Source organism: Paralichthys olivaceus, chromosome 14, assembly GCF_024713975.1.
Source record: "Paralichthys olivaceus isolate ysfri-2021 chromosome 14, ASM2471397v2, whole genome shotgun sequence".
Taxonomy (NCBI): domain Eukaryota; kingdom Metazoa; phylum Chordata; class Actinopteri; order Pleuronectiformes; family Paralichthyidae; genus Paralichthys; species Paralichthys olivaceus.
Window position 1 is genome coordinate 6,053,864 of NC_091106.1, and position 18,223 is coordinate 6,072,086.

The 18,223-nt window shown below is 39.7% G+C and overlaps 1 protein-coding gene and 1 pseudogene across 2 annotated transcripts in view; both read left to right on the forward strand.

Annotated features, from left to right (window-relative positions):
- Positions 1–2,710: 2,710 nt before the first annotated feature.
- Positions 2,711–11,320, forward strand: LOC109630519 (zinc finger MYND domain-containing protein 10-like; annotated as a pseudogene).
- A 3,885-nt stretch (positions 11,321–15,205) lies between these two features.
- The window catches only part of LOC109630372 (kinase non-catalytic C-lobe domain-containing protein 1), a 41,430-nt gene continuing 38,412 nt past the window's right edge, over positions 15,206–18,223 (forward strand). The window contains exon 1 of one of the 2 annotated variants that reach the window (XR_011246078.1): positions 15,206–15,807. Coding sequence is in view for 1 of the 2 variants with exons in the window: in XM_020088550.2 (XP_019944109.2) it covers positions 15,703–15,807 (105 nt within the window). In the remaining variant the exon portion in view is untranslated. The remainder of the gene's footprint in view (positions 15,808–18,223) is intronic. The other variant, XM_020088550.2, reaches the window with a different exon arrangement.

The window sequence follows — 18,223 nt, forward strand, 5'->3', positions numbered from 1 at the left end:
CCCTGTTCATCATATCATTGTGAACAGGGCCCGTGCACAGTTGTACATACATCACAGCTGGAATTGTCATTCACCTCCACATGCCTCTGGAGTGACCACAGTGATCAGATCTCACCTCCCTGCTCGACCAAAATAAATAGGCGCATTATTTTGTCAATTTATTTATGTTTGTCAAATCAGATTTGGCTTTTCAATAGAAATATTTGACCATTTGTTCCTTTTTTCCATTTAGACTGTAAGCCAATGTTTTATTCAGCTGCAGGTTGAGAGCGATGCTTTTGTGATATAGTAAACAAAAGTTATCCCTCCAAGCCAATGCACACTTACTATGCTAACGACGGATTGGAGCTGTGAAACAACATTTCTTGCCAACACAAGGTAAAGGCAGCGACTATGTCATACAAAGTTACTCACCCAGACTCACCCTGGGTCCAGGTGCACGTCACAGACTTCTTTACCAAGCCGATAGAACGACTTCACGCCGTGGAGTGATTAAAACACAACAGTCTGAGGTGAAGAAGAGGTGACTGATGATTTGAGTGTTCAGCTTTCAGTGGGAATCTCTGTTACATCCCCAGTGACGTAGTAACTGATAGTGACATACATACATCTATGAAGTATGTTGCTGTGTCATCCCACATTATCCTTTTCCTCATGTGGATGTGCACTGTAGATATATGCCTTGCGGGCATAAGGAAAGGCATGAATGCTAATGCAGTGCACAAGGGCTGCAGACATAGGAAAACAAAAACAGCTCCATCAGTTTTATTTGGCAGTCGTAGCTGCGTTTTGCCTGAGCATGTGTCTCCCAGTGCGGAGGCTGCCTTCCAGCCAATCACGATCTCTCCGCTTCCCCAAAGAAGACCTCCGAAGACTTACGTCCCCTCTCTAAGCACACGGAAGTAATGAACAGAAACCCCCAGCCTTTTTTACCAAGCTCAGCCCCATTCTGCTATTTAAGAGTGTCAACACAGCAGCACCTGAGTTTTCACTCTGTGATGCGAGGTAGCTCCTCATTTTGGAAGCAAGTCTTTGACGCCCCAGTGAGTGACACATCTGAATATTCCCTTTAACTTGTTTTCTCGTCACAGCCATTGGCCCCTGCTGCGTGAGTGGATTTCTTTATGCATCAAGTTCTTTGTGAGCATTGTGGTGCATGCCAAAGAGTAGTCAGGTAACTGTGAATACTCCTGCACTCTTACTCAAAGCTGCGCGTCAGCTTCGGAGAGAGCCGATAGCTGCCAATCTGTGTCATTCTCCTTGTTTGACAGTCCTCCCCCGTATCTCCCCTTCCTCCCCCGCAGCTCCTCTTTGTTATTTATAGCTTCCTCTAATGGTGACGCAACGCGGTACAACTGCAAGGGAGCAAAGAATCATGTGATGGTTTTAATGCAACAATCCAGTGGATTATGAGGGCCTAAGAGGCTGCTGCTGCAGTCTGTAACATCAAGGCTCGAACACGACAGCCAGGCAGGCAGAGCTGAAGCCCGCCAACTTCCTCCCTCCTCCTCCCTCCTCCTCCTCCCTCCTCTCGGTGGAGAAAGAATAGGACAGCTGGGGACGGCCTGATGAGCAAAGGACCAGGGAGCATGGAGGCGAATTGAGAGGATGAGGAGGGAGGAGTGAAGCCAGGAGATTACGCTACTGTAGCTGTTTGTCATGGGTGTGTTAAATCCCTCACAGCTGCCAGTAACCGGTGTCCACCTCCTCTGCATCCAGAAAATGAAGGCTTATCATCCAAACAGAAGAATCATTTAACAACGTTAGTACACGGAACAGTAATCATTTTAGTGATGGGTTATTTAATTATAATAAAAAAGTCTGTCTGGGAAGGAATGCCACTGGGATTTAAACATGACACACACAGAACAACTTCCTTTCCCTTTTTACTATGTTGAATAGTAGTAAAAGTCCAATTGTGTGTTCTGGACCAAATCGTATTTGTGCAATCAAGGCCATAAAGCCCCTGAAGTAATAATGTCTTTGTAGAATGAAAAAAATTACACATGATGGGTATTTTATAAGATTTTATACAATATATTTTTAAATTTGAATTCCAAAATTATATTTTTGACAATGTGGTGATGGCTTAATATATAACCCACTAAAATACCAAAATCAAGGTCCAAAATACAAATGAATGTATTTACAAATAATAAAGACTTAAAAAAGGCCCTATACTTTAACTTTTAACTTCTGTTGGTTGAAATGAAATATATAAAAAATTCAACTTTTGTACAAACTTGTTTTTTTATAAACTAAATCCTATATTTTTAAACCTAGTATGTTCAGACAACACACCAACAAAAAAACAAATGAATAAATATTTCAGCATCTCTGTCAGAGAACTGCATTTGTCCCAATGTGCTGAGGGCTTTTGGGGAACTTAACTTTCAAAAGAGAATAAGAAGTACAAAAATATCAATAAATAGATAATAAATTAAAAATAATGTTGGTGAAACAACTAAAAGCAATTTAAAAAAAGATTGAGCTTTATACTGCTTTTCTTTCTTTAACCTCGAACCAATTGAAATAATAATGACAATTTAATTTATTTTGCATTTTAAAAAAATATATATATTTTTGTAGTTTTAAATTGTATGTATTAATTTAATCTCACAAAAAGGTTTTTTTCATTTTGAATTCTTTATTTTCCTCACTACATTTCCCACATTCCCCACCACATATCCATACAGTGCATGATAGTGAGATGAGTGTGTCCATGTACGAGCAGGGCGAGAGCAAGTGTGAGTGGTTAACATCAGCGGTGATGCTACGTATCCTCACACCCACAGAGACTGAGCAAGGAACATTAATCATCCTGCACACTGCTGCAGTGAGTGTAAACAGTTGCTGAAGTATTTTAGCCAGAATTAAAACTGTCAGGGCTCTATATTTGCTCTACATTTTAGGAAATCAAATTCCACAGTTCACTGAATAAGTCAAATGAAAATAATGGTAAATCATAGCACCGGCAAAGAGTCAATCCCTCATCACTTTCATTTGTTTTCACCAGATGAGCTCAGACTGTATCCTGGGTTCACTCATTTTTCTTTCAAATGTGTATTTGACAAATTGAGATTAGAGCAAATGAGGATTTTAAAGTGGAGCTGCATTCTGAGACCACCTCAGGGGTTTCCTCTCCATGTGACAGAAATCAGACCCTGACTAAAATAAATGTTGTGTCGGGAGCAGCCAAGGGAAGAGCTGCTAACAGACAGACACTGATGTTCACGTTTCATGTGATGACGCTGGTGGTGGTTTCAACTGTCATTGATGCAAACACAGTGAAGCAGCTGATTCTTCTCTGGTTTGATGCATCTGCCGCTCCCCTGATCTCTGTACAGGAATGCCATCTAGTGGTTACAACTGATAAGGAGGATGTTGCTGGGCCGTCTTTATCTCCAGATTCTTCGGTCAGTGGTCTGCAGAGGTGAGTTTACACAGAGGTCAATAGGAAGGTTAATGCATGAGCTGAGTTCCTGTTTATTTTCTACATGAGTCATAAACCAGAGGGGGGGGATGATCACTGCTACTGCAATTACCAGACAAAAGGAAAATTGCACTACAGATCATCTCAGTGCAAAATATTGTGTTGGCCAAGTGTGAGAAACGCAGGGGCACTGGTCCAGATCTAAATCACGCCCTGTTAAGGTTCAGACAAGCTGCTGAATACATTTGTATTGAAAGATTAACCAGCTGAGGAAATTCAAGAAATGTATGCACTGTGACTCCTTTACTTCTCTGTGATACATCACAGTTTGGTGACTTCAAGTTCATATCTATTTGTTCCTCAGTTTCAAGTCTCTCCGTAGCTGTTTAGCTCAGGACTGTTGCAGAGTGTATGCCAGTGCATTATTTGTCTGCAAGGCCTGATGAATATGCATTTTTGTTCTTTCCTCCTCGACATCTTTGTCTGAGTGCTTCTTCGCCCTCAGACAAACAGGGACCCACAAATCTGCACACACGCAATGCTGTTTACATACATATATGTGTGTGCAAGGAACCTATTGTAGCTACATTTCAACAATCCGTCTTTTATTGCATTATTGCTCATGTTGCATCATTAAATCATCATTATTGCTGATATGCTAATTAGTTTGCTCTTTAAACAGAAATGCACCAACGATGAAGATTATACAAATATGATTAATGATAGAAAATAACAATTGAAAATAAAAGGTGGAATTACTTAAAATACATTGAATGTGTACATTGAGTCAGAAATTTTAAGTATATGCCTCTTTCTCAAAAGGTAACCATGGTACCCATATATTATATCCGATGCAAAGTGGCGACAAGAAAAACGTAAGTATCTGTGCTATGTTCAGACCTATGCAGTGTTGGTGCTTTTCTGGTCTTTACATTTTGCTTTTAGGCTTGTGTCTAATCAGTCATTTGCCAAAAGTGTATTTGAAGAAATTGAAGCCTGTAAGTTGAGGTAATTGTTCAAATAAATGTTTTTTGAATGATGAGGTGTAAGTTTATACTGTTTGGTGTTGAAGGAAACGTCTCAATAAAAATAAAAACAAAACAGAGTAACATTAAAACAATAAGAGTATCATGTTTAGTTCAAGTCCAGTTTACTCATCTTTCAGGGCAACAACTTATGTTTTAAAGTTTAACCACCTTGATCATTTGTATCTTGTGGCAACGTTCTGCACCTTTGTATGTTTTTCTTCAGGACTGACCTGCAATAAGCCATCCAGAGAGCCACCTCCCAAAACAGGTGAGTTATAGTGTAACAATATTACAATTATTTTTTTTCCTGTCAACACTCTCTGAAAAATCATTGGTATATACAATATGCTCAGCAAAACACCCATGTATCAAATGTATAAACTTTGATCCGATTCGCAGATCTGACTTTAAACTTTAACATATTGATCTGGCCTCAGCTCCACCAGCCGTTGCAGAAATGAGCCCACAGAGGCAGAAGGCATCTCCTCCACAGGTCTCAGTCCCGTCCACAGGAATAGATTTCAGCCTCACGTAACTGCAGCAATCCAGACTGATTCCATGGACTGTATTTGGCCAGTGTTTGATTATATAATCCTCCAGATATTACCGTAGGCCTGCCCACAGAAAGCATGTCACGCTAATTGAAATTGGAAGACTTACAAGGCGAACAGAGTTGCCTTGTAGCAAGTGAGTGTAATTGAGTGTTTGTGTGTTTGTTTGTGCTGTTTACAGTATCTGCTTAGTTCCCCTTCTGGCCCAAAGGAGCCAAAAAGGTCTTTCTCTCCTCCTCTCTTGTTTTTAACAAGGTCCTGGGAAACAGACTTCATTGTTACTTTTGTCAGAAACATGTCTCTTAGTGGAAGTCTAAACAATGAACACACATGTTCAAGGTGAGGAGATGAGAGTCAAGGTGAGCGTGGGACCTTTGGGAGTGCTACAACCTGTAGACACTACTCTCTACATCAAATCCTGCCAGGACAACTATGATGTACAACGTGCTTTAAATACTAATGTACGTTATGTGCCTGTTCCACAAATACACAGGGTGGGAACAGAGGAGCAGTTCACAACTAACCGCTCATATGATGGATTGTTATTATGCTTTATCTTTCAAAGGAATACACTGTTTTGCATGCTTGTTTTTTTTGCCTTGATAATGTTGCTATTTCCAAATGTTCACACAGTTTAATCACTAAAGCATAAAATAAGATGCTCCGGTATTTTAGTTATATACTTTGATATACTCCTGCAGATGAAATTCGGCATACTGCACATGTGCATGTTTATGCGGAAGGTTACAGTGTCCCCACAGATCTGATGTTTCCATCTATATGATCTATCTATGTATGTGATGATTTATTGGATTCGTGTGTATCTCCATTGCACCTTGTTGCATTTTGTTTTAAATGATACACCAACTTTTTCACCTCTGCTTTTCAAAGCTCAAATGATATATTACTGGTGCAGTGCCTGTTCTTAACATACATTTAGAATAGACGTTTTTTTTCCTTAAATGAAACTGAGTCACTGCTCACATTTCTGGTTTGTATATAAGTTAGATTTCAGAGGTGTGTTAAAGGTTCAGTGTGTAAGATTTAGGTGAAAGGGATTTATTGGTAGAGATGGAATATAAATAACCCCAGTGATGTTTTCACACATGTGTTTCATCTAAATCATTGGGGTCGCTATGGTGTGGTGAAATAAAAAATGTAATTATCAAAATGACCAAAAACCAGTAGCTGACAGAGCTACAGAGTGCTGGTTTCCAGTTTATTCAAAATTTGTATGTGTTGAACATATCACATCTCCAAATCACATTAAACTTGGCACTGCCCTTCTCTGGGCCATTATCAATACACATTCCAAGTGTGAGAAGAGTTGAACAGTTTGCGAGAAATGCATTCTAAATGCAGACAGACGGAGACGTATGTGGAGTTAGAATATATAAAACCTATTTTAGCTGTGCCAAACATGTTTTGAGTGGAAAATGACCACTGGAGTTAAGCGAGGATTATCAATGTGAGTGAACTGACGCTCAGTACCTTGTTCTCAGTTTTAAAAGCACACATCTGCCATGAGAGTCAATATAGCATGTTACTTAATGTGTTTATATTTGATCCCTATTGTTAATTTAAACACAATGCGTCAGTAGACTCCCTGCACATCCCAAAGTCTTTCTTGCTGCTTTGCCAAGCCAGAAAACTCTCAAAGCAGCTTCCCTGCTGAGAAACCACCCTAAGCTACACTTTCAAAGCGTCACACTGAAACTGACCCTAGAGGAACTTTAGACACATTCAGATTTTTTTTTGAGCACATATCTACCAAAATTCCCCATTTCCCAGAGGTCCGACAACTGCACACGCTCGAGCTCCCAGCTTCGTCATGGTTCTGCTCTGTAACTAAACTGTCCGTGTCGGTCAGCCGACCTGGGATACACACACACGACCCCAATAAAAAGTCTCATTCCTCCTTCTTTATTTTGTGCGATAGAGTGTCTGTGAATGTGTTATTTCATGTAGGACATGTGCGCATATGTGCATTCATATGTATGACTGTTAACAGATGAGAAAACACTTTTGGTGTTTAATAAGCACATTGAAAAAAATGTGTTACCTCCTTATCACCTTGAATAATTTGATTTCAAAATATATTGTTACGTAATGTCTAAAAACCCTTGACACAAGACGTAGGGTCAGTAATGCTTATGACCTTACTCCACACAAAAACATCACCCAAAAAAAAACAATTTTCTATTGATAAATTCAAATTAAATTAAAGTGACAAAGAATTACCTATTAAGTATGTACTGTTCAATTTCAAGTTTTATTTGGTTTATCTAGCTATGGTTAGCTAGCTAACAGCTAGTCAGTATTGTACATATTTCTTTTTCTCACTAGTAATGAAGTAATGAAGTAACTGTGTTTCCCACTGTAAGCGAACCGCACCAGGATTCACTTGCAAGTGGACCGAGACCCCCTTTTTCAAGCGGACCAGGAATCGTTCGTTTGGTCCGCACCAGAGTTCGAATGGGCGTTCACACCACTCCAAACGAACCGAACCATCCGTGGAAGCGGACCAGGATTCGTTTAAATCGGACCAAGTAGGGCCAGTGTGAAAGCTTTTCCTTAATGAGGAAAAAAAGTCATATTTAGAGGAGTAATATATATGAGTGTGTGCAATTTTGTGCAGCTTGATTGCATTTAAAGGCACTGTTGGGCTCTAGTTTTAATTGTACAGTATATTTATCCAACATCAACTGTTAAAATTGAAAAAATATATTGTAAAAAATTGCCTGTCCCAATCTTCAAAAACCTAAGCTTACATCTGTAAACTTTTTGTTTTGTTTGGCAAACAGTTTAAAACCCTAAGGCATTTTAATAAACAGTGACATAAATGAAAATTGAAGCATATTTTCATATCTGAGAATCTGGAACTAGAGAATATAGAATAATATTCAGCACATTTGTTTGAAATGTGACGAAAATGAGGAATCAGTTACCACGAATCTATTGGTGTGCTACTTGATAATGAACAATCCGTTCTTTTTTTTTTTTACAGCATCAGTGTTATCAATCGCATGCTATGCAGGCATAACCTGCCTTGTGTACTTGTTCAGCTGATCGACTGCTGCCCTTGGAGTCATTGCAGAGAAGGTACACCACACTTCTTACATGTCAAATATGTATTTATGTTTTTACATCTACTACAATTGTGAGTGTTTTTGCCTCTGTCTGGCTCTCTAGGTGAGGTGGAGAAGTGCATAAACAGCAAGTGGCAGAAGATTCCCGTGGACGACCATTTAAAGATAACATAACTTGACGGCCAGGTCTGGATTTCCCTTCACAATCTGCTGCTAAAGGAAGATTGTCAAAGGAAATACGACCTCAACAGTTTCAACAAGAATCAGCTGCTGAAGGTAATGTATGACTGAAATGATGAAATTCCTTCCTTCCTCCTGGATGTTAGCTGTAAACTGAACCTGGGGAAGTGTGTTTGTGCCAGATCAGTTTCCTGCAACATCATTCCTGATCTCTTCACAAATTCAGTTCCCAAAGGTTTTTTTGACTTAGATGTTTCCTATTATATGTTTCTCATCCTCTTCCTGTCACATTACTTATATAACCAGAGGACCCTGTGCCTCCTCCTATAATCACATTTTTTCTTACGAGTCGTCTTAACTCATAGTAGATAATTCTCATGAGGTTTTTATTGTTGCGCTTGTCGCTGTATTGTTTGTGAGCCCATCATTCTTCTGCCACAGCTCCGAGGTTTCTTGACAGTGGTGCTCGTTGATCAGTTGCCAAACTTGTTGGAGCTTCAGCGTTTCCTGGCTCATCTTGCAGTCACAGATCCAGGCCCACCAAAATAAGAGCTTGTTTTGGAGCAGGTACACTCTCAGACACACACACATATCCTTATGTCAAACTGCGTCCCTGTTAATTTACTGTCAAGGTGTCTGTTTGTGTAGATCGCAGAAATGTGGAACCACATTGTGAGTGAGAACTCGGGGAAGTGGAAGGCAATAGCAAAATATCAAGCGAGACTACATGCACAGAGGTAATACTGAAAACACAAGATCTAACTCACCACTGAGATCACAGAGAAATGACTCAGTTCATATTGCATGGGGAATGTAATAATAGTGTTTTTTTTCATCCAGGTTGGCCCAGACATACAACTTGGATGTAATGGAGAGTTTACTCCCTGAGAAGCCAAAGTGTAGACGCTGTTGGAAAGAGGCAGCGAAGAAATGCTCCTGCTGTCAGGGGGAATGTTACTGTAACAGGTACGTTCTAAAGTGGTTCCAGCAGTTACACTGGACCAGACCATCGAGTTAACAGTTAGACACACAGTGAGAACTTACTGTCCAAGAATCATATATACAGTACAAGCTGCTGAAATAAGTTTACGAGGCTAACACTCTGAGATACAGAGAGTGAGGTTCTATTCTGAGACATGGATTTCACAACAGTACATCTGCACCTTTTAGTTGGGAGGAGTCCATTGAGTTGGTTTGGGAATCTGATGGACTCTTCTGTGGAGGTATTCCTAGGTTTAGGACTTGAACATTTCATGTCCCATCTTGTTTGAAAATGTCTCAGGATTGATAGAGGACAATGCTTGGTTTACTGCCCTTAATTTATATTGGTGATTTGTGTTTGCATCAGACATTACACTATAATAACTCTCAGGAGATGTACCTTAGCCAAGGCCTAATAGTGTATTTAAATTCAATCAAGACTCACAAAATTGAACACAATCATAGATATCAGTTCCCTCAATGTACCTGATTTTTTACAAAAAAATAAAAAAACAAAATAGCTCCCTGATCTGGATCCACATCCACATCTTTCCACCAAGTTTCGTGATAAAATCATCCATCCAGTAGTTTTTCTGTAATGCTGCTAATAACTGATGAATGCTGATGAAAACATTATCTGATCCATGCTCATCAGACGTATTATCTTTTTTTTAAATCATATTCTTAATGTCTGATATTTTCCTTCAGGTCTAAGTAAAATGTAAAATCATGTTTATCTCTTTGTTTCGTTTGTGTTTTACAGAGAATGTCAGGTGAAGCACTGGCCTAAACACAAGAAAGTGTGTCAGCTCATATTCGAGAACACAGAGAAGATCTAGAGGGTTCTGAACATCAGTGCCTCAAAGAGAAACTGTTAGTCACTAATGTATAGACCTATGGAAAGTGCAAGATTGTACTATACCAAAGATGTGAGGAAAACAGATCTGCATGTGGAAAAGGCAGATTTGGATTCTTATACATAATAAATGAGGAAACATCTTTCTTTTAATGCTTGCATCCCCTGTTACAGACTTTAGCTTTTTGTTTTGAACACTGTAATGTTTGTTCCTATCATAAACTAGAAGGGAACTTAATCTGAATATAGATGTATTGAGATCAAGTACATATTCCATGTATGCAGAATTTTCCTGCAAACTGCTCACATTAAACAGGCAAAATGTCCATTCTGTGATAAAGTTGAAGGAATATTTGTTACTGTACAGTAACTGAATGTCATGACTCTGGACTTTGCTTCTGATATGAAGAGTATTTTAATTTTGATGATAAATTACTTGTTTATCTTGCCTTTTCCTGTGTTTATGTTTGTGTTTTGATTTGTGATGAACTCCAAGGGCCTTGTAGCCGCGTGGGTGTGGGTGTTGGATTTTTCCATTTATCACATAACTTAAGCACTTTCTCAAAAGTGCTCCAATCTGGGCATGGGAATCTGAGCCGATCTCCACCAAGGTCTTTGGTAAGCTTGTCCACAGTCTTGTTGAAAACCTCCTTTTCCAATGTGACAGAGTTCTGGGATGTCTGTTGCTTGTCAATGGTGACAACATTGACAATCGCTGATGTAATTTTCCATTGTGGTGTACCTGCAGTACTGCGCACAATGGCCGGGCAATAAGATATAAAGAATTAAATAAATAAATATAAAATAAATTAAAATGCCATTGTGTCAAAAATTCTACGCACCTAGGGACCACATCTTTCCTTTGAAGGCGACTGAGGGCTTCTGTCCTCCTCTTCTGCCAGTATTCCTTTATGGTGGCTACTCAGTATGTGTCCTGAATGTTGAAGAAGGTGTTCTTGTTCACCATCCTCATTCATAAATTTGAACAAAAGGACTACCTTGGTGTAGTTATTGCATCAAAATATTGGTGGACAGCAGTAAATCCCCAGCTTGCATCCCAAAATTCAGTAAAGGCTGGGAATTCCACCTCCACAAGCTGTGTTCACTGGGACAGACCTAAAAGTAAAAAAAAAAGACATTTGACATGTACAGTATTTTCTTTCACAAAATGTATTTTTTCGTGCACATTGACAGTCTTCCTGCAAACTTTGAACAATAAACTCCTCAGGCAGCTTCTTTTTCTACTGTGTTAAAGGGTGTGTTTCTTCTTTGGTTGAATGGTGTCGGTAATGCACCAAATCGCCAATGCACCAATACAACCTAGGTACTATGACCCACCGTAGTGGAGATTTTATGAAATTATAAGGCTTATTCTATTGAAATATACACATATAAACACTACTATTTGTATTTAAGGCTCACTGCACAGTTAATATAATTTAGATATGAGGATTATATCCCGATTTTTGCAAAGAGAGACTTAGAAAGCCTTAGACATCTTATACAATGCCACTTTAATTGTGTTGTAGATTTGTAAGGTTTGAGGAACACTGAAATATCATATTTAACATTGTTTATCTCTGCAGAAACATTATGACCATTTGCTGGGGCACTCTGGTATGTTGCATTGTGTCTGCTTCAAGAGGACGTTAGACATGTCAATAGATGTAGTACTGGACTGTAGTCAACCTATGGAAAATTGAATTGATTTGACATTATGTCCCACAGTTCACTATGCAGAAACTCCCTGTGATCAGGTCTGAGGTTTAAGACCACTTTTGCAGTGTTGCATGTTCCCCGGACCACAGTAGCCCCAATAACTGACATTGACAGAACTCAAGACACAAAGATTCAGTCTGTTAGATGTGTTTTACTTATCAAGAGAAAGCAGCACTTCTCTCAACAGCATATCAAATATCTCTGTCTACATGACTTTGTATCATTTCTGTTATGACTGAGCTGCAAACAGCTGTACTTGTCTGTTATGGTTTGTACACATCACCTGGTTGAGTGTGCATCACAATATTGAATCAAATAATGGGTCTTTGTGTCTTGTCTCACATGTACTATTTTGAAATGGTTATAGTCTATTGTATCTCTGGCTAAACCTCAATCCATGAGGTCATAGGAGGTAGTGTCCTGTGACAGAAAATACCAAAAAGGCAAGAGAATTGTTTTGCTATACTAACAAATGAACCTGTGCAAGAAGCAGAAAATAAATGAGGAAAAACAGTTTTGCCTAAAATATAAGAATAGACAAAGCAAGCATCTTAATTCGACAGGATAACTTCAGATTTCGATGTCAGGCTCGTCCTGCCAAGTGCTGCCTCACAGTGAATGAATCAGCTGCTCCCGGCGGCGAGGAGCGGCGCAGTATTTCCACATTAGAAGCTAATCCGTTTGAAGATGAAATACCTTCTGAATGTGTCTCTCAGTTGGTTACTGTACAATGCCAACAACGATCAAATAGACCGCCTTGTTCTCATGTAATAAGTTGTTGAGGCGATATGCCAGAATTCGTATGATCACATTAATTGCCTGGCTGCTGAAGGGAAAAGTACTTCCCATCATTATCTCAACATGCCAGGACGATGAGCAGTCAACAAATCTAATAGTGGTAGCCTTCTGCCTGGCCAGCGAGGCCTCTCTATCACTGCTCAGCAGCCATGAGGCACCGCCGGCATAATAGCAATCTCATTCCCTGCCACCTCAGGCTCAGCTGGCACCCAAACAGGCTTTCCATCATCACTAGCACACATCACAAGATGCTATTGAAATGGAGTAGGCAATTGAAATGGATCAGAGCGAGTACAAATAGTATTGATCTCAAACAAGTGTGCAAGTGTGTGATTGCATTTGTAATATGAAAGCATGGAGGCTTGCATGGCTAAGGGGTTCACATTCTTTTAGGGGAATGGTGTTCAACCTGTGGACTGCGGGACGTCTCTAGGGCCATCAGCATACATGTGAGATGGTCATGAGACAGAACAGGGAAATCACACACATCTAAGCTCTGTTATAGCTTTAATTTCTTCGAGTTACTTATTGACTTTTCTTCTCAAGACCTATACAATCAATATGCAAAATCACTTTTGGGCTCATACATACAGACATTTGCAACCAAGGATTATGCTGCAAGCAAGCACTGGCCTCAAGCCATATAATTTGGAACACCACTCTGGAGAGTTTTCATGTTTCTACCATTCTGGTCAAATGATGCTGCCACTGTGGGCTGCAGCATTATGGTCTCTTTTAGACCAGCTGGTTTGTTGAAAGTAAAGTGACTTTGCCTCAAATGTAGGCCAAAGGTGTCAAAAGCGAGGGCTGCAGTTAGTGAAAGAAAATAATCAGTATGAATTAAAGTGTCAAACATGTACATGTAAGAGAAGAGTGAGCACAAGTGGGAACAATTAAGGGACCAGTTTATCCAAATTACAAAATAAAGCCTCTTTGCTACTGACCTCTAATGGTAGGTAGCCATGCCCCTGCTCCTTTTTGTAGCTGGTTGTCACAGCATTAATACGACACTAAAACACTTCAGCAGCAACATCTCTTTTGAGAAATGATGTTATCCACAGAACACACTGTCAACAATTTCTGTCAACACTGTTTATTGAAAGTGGGACTGTAGATTTTGTAAGACACTCTGGCAAATAAGAACACTGTTGGCATGGTAAACAAGACTTGTGAAGTCGTTTGCCCAAAGTCCAAATATCAGCTTTTCTGTGAAGTTTCCGTCAGTGGATAGAATTTATTCATATCTTGTCTGTTGATATTGACTTGGATTGGGATTGTTTTGTCGGATTACTTTTTCAAAGGTCAAGAATGAACCCCTGAAAAGTCCTGAAAGTGCTATGGATGAAACTGTAACATTACTACTGAGAAATCTCCACCCACTGATGAAGATCATGTAATATGGTTGATTGTTGCTATCTCCATGGTTACCTATATTATTATATGAGACAGTTAATTTTAACTGTGCTACCAGGGTAGCTCTTCGGATTTATGTCACGTTGGTCCACCACTTTGCTCCAGACTAAAAATAGTGCTGTGCTGTCCAATACTTCAGTCTCAGGTTTACAGCATATCGCGTCATGTTAATAATGACCAGGCATAGATAGATAGACAGACAGACAGATAGATATTTTAAGTATAAAGTGATTGAAAGACACAAGCAAATGAGGCAGAGTATTGAAGCCAAATATAAATACAGATTTAAAGATAAATAACTGAAGCTATACAAAGTTGTGCATTACACTAGCCTGTAAAATGATGGCTATGTTAGTGTAAAGAACAACTTTATTTGTACAGCATCAGTACATCAGTAGATGACAAGGTAACGATCAAAGATGAGGCTTTTTGTCGCCTTATAATGAATCTGTGGGCTCACCTGTTAGCAGCAGCTGAGGGGGATGGGGTTCAAATACTGTATATTCTAAGGAATTGTTTTGACAGCCTTAATCAGTAGTTTCTAAAATAAAGTATTACTTACTAACAATACTAACAAATGCAATTTGTTAAGAGTTTTTACTTTCTACGCTTGTGGCTTTGCTCAAAGTAGAGCCAACAATTAACAAGGAATGACTTGCACCTTATACTGAATCAGGAATTGTGTATGGATGTTTAACATTCACTCAAAAATGTATTATGACTATGTTTTTCATTTATATTTTAAAGTTCCATATGCCTTTAAATTAAGTTATACTTATACAATCACTCTCTAGTGGTTTGATTAACTCACACAAACTCAACATGATAGAAGATACCTCATTAAATAAGACCCTTTAAATTAGACTTAATGTAAATAACATGAAAAAATTTTCATTAGTGAAATATATAAAAATACACCATTTTAGGCCTAATTGTTTTTTGATTGTAAAATTGGCCCCCTTCTTTGTACACAGTGGCCCCTTTAAGACCCCAGATTCAGAAAAATCCTTGACCCGCCACTGCATTAAAATAAAATTCAGTTTATAGAAGGATATTTAATAAAGATGTCAAAGAAAAGGACTTCTGGCCGTTTTGAGATTTACCTACTTTATTGTAGGTTAAGACAATTTGTAAATGATGGGCTGTGTGCAGTGTAGCGGGGAAATTAAACTCTGCACATATTGATGGCATAACAGCACTGAGGAGATAATAAGAGCTAAGTGATGAATGTGAGTCAGACTGTGTGAGCGGAGGCGTGGGGCTGCAGCCAACTGTAGCATGGACACTGTGCCAGCTCTCACTCCTCCACCGGGCACAGCCGGGACTCTCTCTCTCCCTCTCTCCGATAACTGCAGCTCATGATCGGCTTCAGCGAGTCGCCTCCTTCTGCGGAGGTGTGGTAGTCATGACAGCCTCTCACACTCCTACCACCACCACCACCACCACAGCCTCCTCCTGCCTCCCTCAGCCGGCTGCAGAGGGTCGCTCCCGGCGCATCGCTGCGCTCTCCCCGCTGTCTCCGCAGTGACCACCGTCTGACTGACTGCTGGACCTCCCCAGTCTGTGCTCGGTGCACCGGGAGAGATGCCATCTGCCTCGAGCTGTCTGGGCCGGAATCCTCTTCTCTGTACTTGATTGAATCAAAGTTGCTGCAATGGAGACTCCGGGCAGTGATGCTGCTCTCACATACTTGGAGAAAGCTAGAGACAGAGACGGATACTACGATCTGGAACATCTGCCTCCGCTGCTGGAGGATGAGGTGAGTCAATGAGTGAGTTTTTCATCTGAAGAAGTTCTGGGTCAATGCAGTCCTGATTTATTTAATAGCAATCATAATAGTGGCTTCCCTGATCTCAAATTTAGGACAAGTGGGTAAATTAATCATAAGGTTAGTCCTGTGTAAAGTTTACATCAGAAGAAAACTGTCACACAGAATATGAAAGCAAGCAGCTTTTGGCTCTACTGTCTCCAATCTTCTTATTTCCTTTCAAGATGTCAGGTTTGATGATTTAAAAACTGGGACACGAGGAGGAATTTTCCTTAAAAATATAAACCTCCACAAGTTCAAACTTCTGAGGATTCAAAGTCAGTTGCAGAAGATTTCAGAACCAGGACCAGCCCCTCCCCTGCATTGAGACTGTCACTTAATCAAAGGTCTGGACCTATACACTGAAATAGAAAATTGTTAAATAAAAAATTCAGCATAGCAATGAACCTGAATCTATCACTCTTCCTTCACACCGTCTATTTTATTTTTATCGGAGCAGCTATGTCAGTGTAACAGTAGGCTCTTCAGATATTTAACTCAAGTTAAAGGTGCAGTGTGTAGAATTGTGTGGTATCGAGTGTTGAAATTGCATGTTGCAGCTGAACACCCTTCACCTCACCCTTGACAGAGAACCTGTGGTAGACTTCATTTGTCATAAAAACTCAAAAGGTGTTTAGTTTGTCCACTAAAAGTTAATTGTGTTTTTTATGAAGAACATTTATTTGAAGAGTAGTTTTCTGTGTCAATGCAGGGGTAGTGGTGGAAATATAAAGTATAATGGAGTTACAGTACATTTGAGTAACTGAACTGAGATACGTTTCACATCTGGCTATAACCTTCTAACATTTGATGATGATGATGATGATGATGAACTTTTGTAATTGAATGTTCCTAACTTAGTTACCTCTTGATCGGGATACTTGATAGGGTTATTGCCGACATTATCAGCAGCATTATCACTTATTCACAAACAGTGGATCATATAATACAATCGTTCATTCAGTGTTTTAAGAGGGAGGTTCACAATTTTTCAAGTCTGTCTTTAATCAAAGTGTTGTAATGTATTGAAACAGGTTGGTGTAATCATCCCTCCCATTCATATCTTCTTACAATGAGCCCATGGAAGTGGTGGTTCAAACTACACAGGCCCTGTTTTATAAAAAAATATATTCCAAAGTTGATCTGAAGGTAATCTGAGACCTCAATGTGAGTTTAACATCCTTGGGTGTCCAGGGATAGTGATGTGACGAGGGAATTTTGTTCTGAAATGACAGTAACTTTAGAAGACATCCCCTTGATTTATCTTAATTAGACTGCCTCGGTGTCATATTCATTGACAGAACAGGATGAGGAATAGTTTCATTAAGAAACTGCTGTTTTAACAGTCTGACAGTTGTCAGACAGAAGTGACAAATTGTTAACCTGTCATTTAACCTCATTTGCTCAGCATGTGTCTAATTAAGAAACTATCAAATCGCTGTCACCATTGTGAATGTGTGAAGAACTAAAGTCAAACTCTGATGCATACAGCACTGGCACCCTCTTCTACTTTTCCTCTTGGTTCCAGAGTACAAACTCAGAAAGAACTCCAGCACCAGTCTCATCAGGACCTCGGAGCTCAGAGGCAAACTTATGTAGGACAACATATTTAACTTGAGAAGGGTGAAAGAAACTTCTAGCTTTCCCCTGCACTGTTCTCGGGGGGAAACTGTCTATTTATGGGGCTGCTGCTGCTGCTTGAAGTGGCACTTCTCTGCCCTGTAATTGTGCACAAGCGTACCAGAACACACCAGAGTGCTTTGTTCCCAAAATGCTGCAACTATCCTGCACCTACAAGAAAGTCATGAAGCAAACATAGATGAATGCAGCCCAAAGAGATGAAGACTTTTTTGGAGTAAAAATAAGTTTCCATTGAGAGTTACCCTGGTGTAGTATGAGTAATGTCATGGAATAACATGTTAAGGTCATGGTAATTAAAGTCCTAGATATAGCGTAAGACAGTTGCTGCTTTGTGAAGACCACTTCCACCCGTCTGTCTGAGCTGAGGGCAGCTTTTGTGTTCACTTGCAAAACAGAACAGAAGATGCTGTAATAATCAGAGCACAGCATTATGCAGGATGCCGGGTGGAATCTCTGAGCTCACTACGTCTGCCAGGATAAATGGGGCCATTTGGTGATAGTGGATCACAGATGGTGTGTTCTTGTGGGTATGTAGAGTCACTCGATGCAAAGGCAATAGAAAGTGTTTGCATGTCTGTGCAGGATATTGTGTACCTCATGCACTAAATGAACTCGCTACTGAATCTAAATCAGAATATTCTAGTCTTGTAGTGTCAAAATTGGGGCTTTGTTCAGGGGTAGTTTCCAAATTAATCCTGCTTATGTATGAAAAGAATCAGTTCTTCAG